We start from the raw sequence: 4,477 nt of genomic DNA on the forward strand, positions 1-4,477 counted from the left end.
TTACAGGATAAGAAAGAGAAAAAAATATATATATATATATATAGAGTGAAAAATAATGAAAATACTGAAGTGAAGTGATAGAGCATAATAAAGCATAATAAAGAAATATAAGGAATGAAATAGTTGAATAAAATAAAAAACTAATAAAAGAGATTAGAAAAGAAAAATAAAATAAATGGAATAAATATTAGAATAATGAAAGATAAGACAAAACTATGACAAAGATAGAAAGAGTAAAGGAGTAAAATAGAAATATTAATAGAATTATAAAATAGAATAAAGGATTGTAAAAAACAGTTAAATAAAAAATTGAAGTCAAGTGAAGAAATGATATAAGAAACTAAGTTAGAAAATGGAAATGAATAAAAATAGATATTGAAAAATTATAAATATATTAAAGTGGAAGAATAATATAGAAAAAACAATATCAATAATTTTAGAACATTTTTATACATATATTTTTTCAAAGTAATATCCAAGAATATAAATTTGAGATTTTAAATAAATCAATTAATTTGTCAATTAAATATAAAACTAATATAAAGAAAATAATTATAAAAAGATATTAAAAAATAAATGTTTTAAATTAAGAAGAAGATAAAGAAAAAAATATTCTCAAAGAATACATTTGAAATTAAGGAAATGATATTACGTACAATTCGAAAGTGTTTCTTATTATACTTTCATAATAGATAGGTATCTTAATACGATTGATTGTATTGATATCAAATCTGTGTCATCTTCTGGGTCATCATCATTCCCACTCTTCTCTACTTTCTCCTGTAAAACTCCTTTTCTATATTCTACACAAATTCTTATTTTTCTCTTTCTCTTTTATTTTTTTGGTTTTCATATATGTTTACTTTCACAAGAAACAATTGATTATGGTTTATTCTGCAATATCAATTTTTTATTAACCTTTTTTCTTCTCGAATAATTTTAATTTATTATAAATATATTAAAATTATAGTTTCGATTTTAAAATATGAAATTCTTTATTGAAAAATATTCATTTCATAATTATTATTTGAGACTTATATTTATATTATTTTAAATTTAGACTAATTTTAAATAATCTGATGCAACTAATAGATATTTTAAATTTGTATTTTTTTTATAAATTAATTCTGTATACATAATTTTGTAACAAATATAAATAAGATTTTCAAAAAATATGTAAGATATTCAAAAGATATTACAAATATTTAAATTTTATTTATTAAAAATAATTTTTGCAAATTATAGTTCGTATAATTATTTAAAAAAAACAATTCAAAAATATAAAAAAGAAAAAGAGAAAGAACTTAGTATAGTATATAAAATTCTAAGCTTTTTTTTTGATCTATTTGATTTATTTTTATATTATTTTTACAATTTTTAGAAATTTTTTATTATATATAAAAATTTTATATATATATATTTTATTTATATATAAAAAGAAAACAAAATATTCATTTTATATATAAAATTAACAAAATCTATGAGAAAAAATGATATTATGATTATAATCTAAAATAATAAATTATTTATTCTTCATATGAATATATATTTTTCATATCCTTATATATTCTTAAGTAAAATATCAACCTGAATTCAATATTAACAATATCTTTATCATTAAATATTAACTTTTACATCAATATTAAGCTTTCTTTTTCTTGTATTAAATCTTATAAAAAATTATTTTAAAAATTTGAATTACTAAAGAAAGTTCAAGAAAAAAAGGAAATGAAATGAATGTAATGAAAATTGATAAAGAAGGGTCAGTGAGCAGACGAGAAATATTCGACTCACCATGAATGCCCTCATGGTAGCTGCTGTTCCTTGGATTTGAGGACTGATGCTCCACAGATGCCACGGACCCTCTTTTATACTAGCTCTAGCCCCACTCGCATCTCGACCCATCACCTATGCTGATGAGACTGTCTGGCGAATCTTTCTCTCTTTCCTCTGTCTCCGCGCCTCTGTTGCCGATCAAACAGTAAACTTTTTCCCTGGTAAACCACGAACTTGACTCTATGAATCCACGTGAATTCTTTTTGAATTTTGAACCTTTAGCTATTTAAATTCGATTCATTGATAATTGACAAAAATGTGATTATAAATTAAATTTTTGGATAGAAAAAAAATTTTTTAAATTCGATTAATGCTCACAATTATTTTTTTACAATTATTTCTTGGTGGTTTGAATGTATGCGAAGTATATTGAATGGATGTGAATTTGTGTAGTTTGCGTAATAGAGAAATGAACTTTCTAGGGTGTAATAAGGATATCATTAAGTTTTTTAAGGGTTGTTATAAGATATCTTTTGTGCAAGAAATTAAAATTCTTGAGAAATTGAATTTTTAATTAATATTAAGAATTTTAGAATAATGTAAGAATAAGAGTTTCTAAAAATAAGATAAAGATTTAATTAATAATGTTAATAAAAAATTCTTATTTATTATTATTCTTTTTTATTATTCTTATTTATTAAATTATTTATTAAATTCTTATTTAAAAATTTGGAATAAAAAAATATTTATAATGTTTATATAATATGTTACATAATGTTTTTGTGAATATTAATATAATTATAAAATAATTATTTTTTTAAATATTGATTTCATATGTTAAAATTATATTTTAAAATCACATTAACAGAAATTTTTATTTATTTATTTTTTATAATTATTAATAATTAATATATTAATTAATCAATTAATAATTATAATACATTCTATTTTAGTATGCATTTTAAATCTTAAATTTTTTAAAATATTTATTACATATTATTATGATATTTATTATTGAAATTATGATATTAATATAATGTTTTAATAATAACTTTTAATAATTTGATATTAATTTACATTATTATTAAAATAACAATCACATAGAATAATTGTTAAGGTAATATAATAGAGTATATAATATAAGGTAATAAAAGGTATATAATATAATTTCTATACGAAAAATAACAATATAATAAACATTTTGATATTTGTTTTGAAAATTATTTACTTTAATCTAATTAAAAAATATATTAACTGATGTATGATGAAGAATAGAATATAATATAAAAATATAAAATATAAAAGTTAATTTAAAATAATAAGAAAAATAATTATTTAAAGAGTTAATCATTGGTTTAATATAAATTATTGATTTACTTATTGATTTATTATTAAATTTCATTTTAAAAATTATTCAATTATAAAATTATAAAATTTTTATATACATTTTTACATACAATTTTGTATTAAAATTACTATTGTAAGATTAAAAACAAAAAAAATTGTAATATATTGTATTGTACGCAAATGTTATTAAAGAAAATAAATAAATAAATGATAGTCATATTATTCATTTGCTGCAATGATAATATAATTACAAAATTAAATTTTTGAAAAAATTTAAACATTTTGAATAATTATATAAAAACATATAATAAAACTTTATTAATAAAAAATAAAAAATATAAACAACAATAATTTTCTAATAATTGAAAAATATAAATATTTTTATTATTATTATATTTCATTATTATATCAAATAATATGAATTTATATAATTAATATAATTAATAATAATTAAATATACATTTGATATTTCTATAATACCTTGATTTTTATAATATCTTTTATTTTTATTTAAATTATCATTTATTATGATTATTATTTATTTATTATCATAAATATATACAGATAAGTATATAAAATATCTTATGATAATCGTAAATATCAATTTTTTAAAATGTTCTTGAATAATCTTTCATGTAATAATAAAATTTAATTTAGAAAATTATTTTAATATGAAAATTTTTTATTTTTTACTACTTAAAATAAATAGATATTGAATTATTAATTATCACTTAAATAAATATCATAAAAATATCTTATTTTTGAATATAAATAAAATGTTAATCCAATAAATTATTTGAAATATATTACATTCTGAACATAAAAAATTAAAAAAAACATTTTCATTTCTTATTTTTCTTTATTAAACAAAATCATTAATCATTAAATCATTAAATGTATTTAACAATATTTTATTTTCATTAATTTTTTTAATGTTTTCATTCAATTTATCAATTCATCTTTACTAATGATTTATCAGATTAATATTTATTATTTATAATGAAATTATAAAAAAAAATAGTTTTAGATAATTAAGTGGTTAATAAAACATTATATGTAATTGCATATGTAATTGCATATGTAATTGCACGTTCTCGAATTGCTTAATTTAAATTCAAAAAAAATATAATTCTTAATTATTAAAATAAAATTTTGTTTTATCTATTTGTAGAATATTTTTTACTAAATATTCGTTCTTTACTAAAAAATGAGAAAAGATAAATGAATATTATTTAAGTTGTTCATATCTTATATTATTATTTAACTATCTTATGTTATTATATCTTATATTATTATTTAACTATCTTATATTATTATATCTTATATTATTATTTAACTATTTCTTAAATTAATT

General features: G+C 16.5%; 1 protein-coding gene across 1 annotated transcript in view; it reads right to left on the minus strand.

The window, feature by feature from the left end:
- The window catches only part of LOC102677232 (glycine, alanine and asparagine-rich protein-like), a 2,710-nt gene extending 758 nt beyond the window's left edge, over positions 1-1,952 (minus strand). The window contains exon 1 of the mRNA XM_031514531.1: positions 1,795-1,952. Coding sequence (XP_031370391.1) covers positions 1,795-1,905 — 111 coding nt within the window. The 5' untranslated portion in view covers positions 1,906-1,952. The remainder of the gene's footprint in view (positions 1-1,794) is intronic.
- Between the last annotated feature and the right edge of the window lie 2,525 nt (positions 1,953-4,477).

Source organism: Apis dorsata, unplaced genomic scaffold (assembly GCF_000469605.1).
Source record: "Apis dorsata unplaced genomic scaffold, Apis dorsata 1.3 scaffold_1054, whole genome shotgun sequence".
NCBI lineage: Eukaryota > Metazoa > Arthropoda > Insecta > Hymenoptera > Apidae > Apis > Apis dorsata.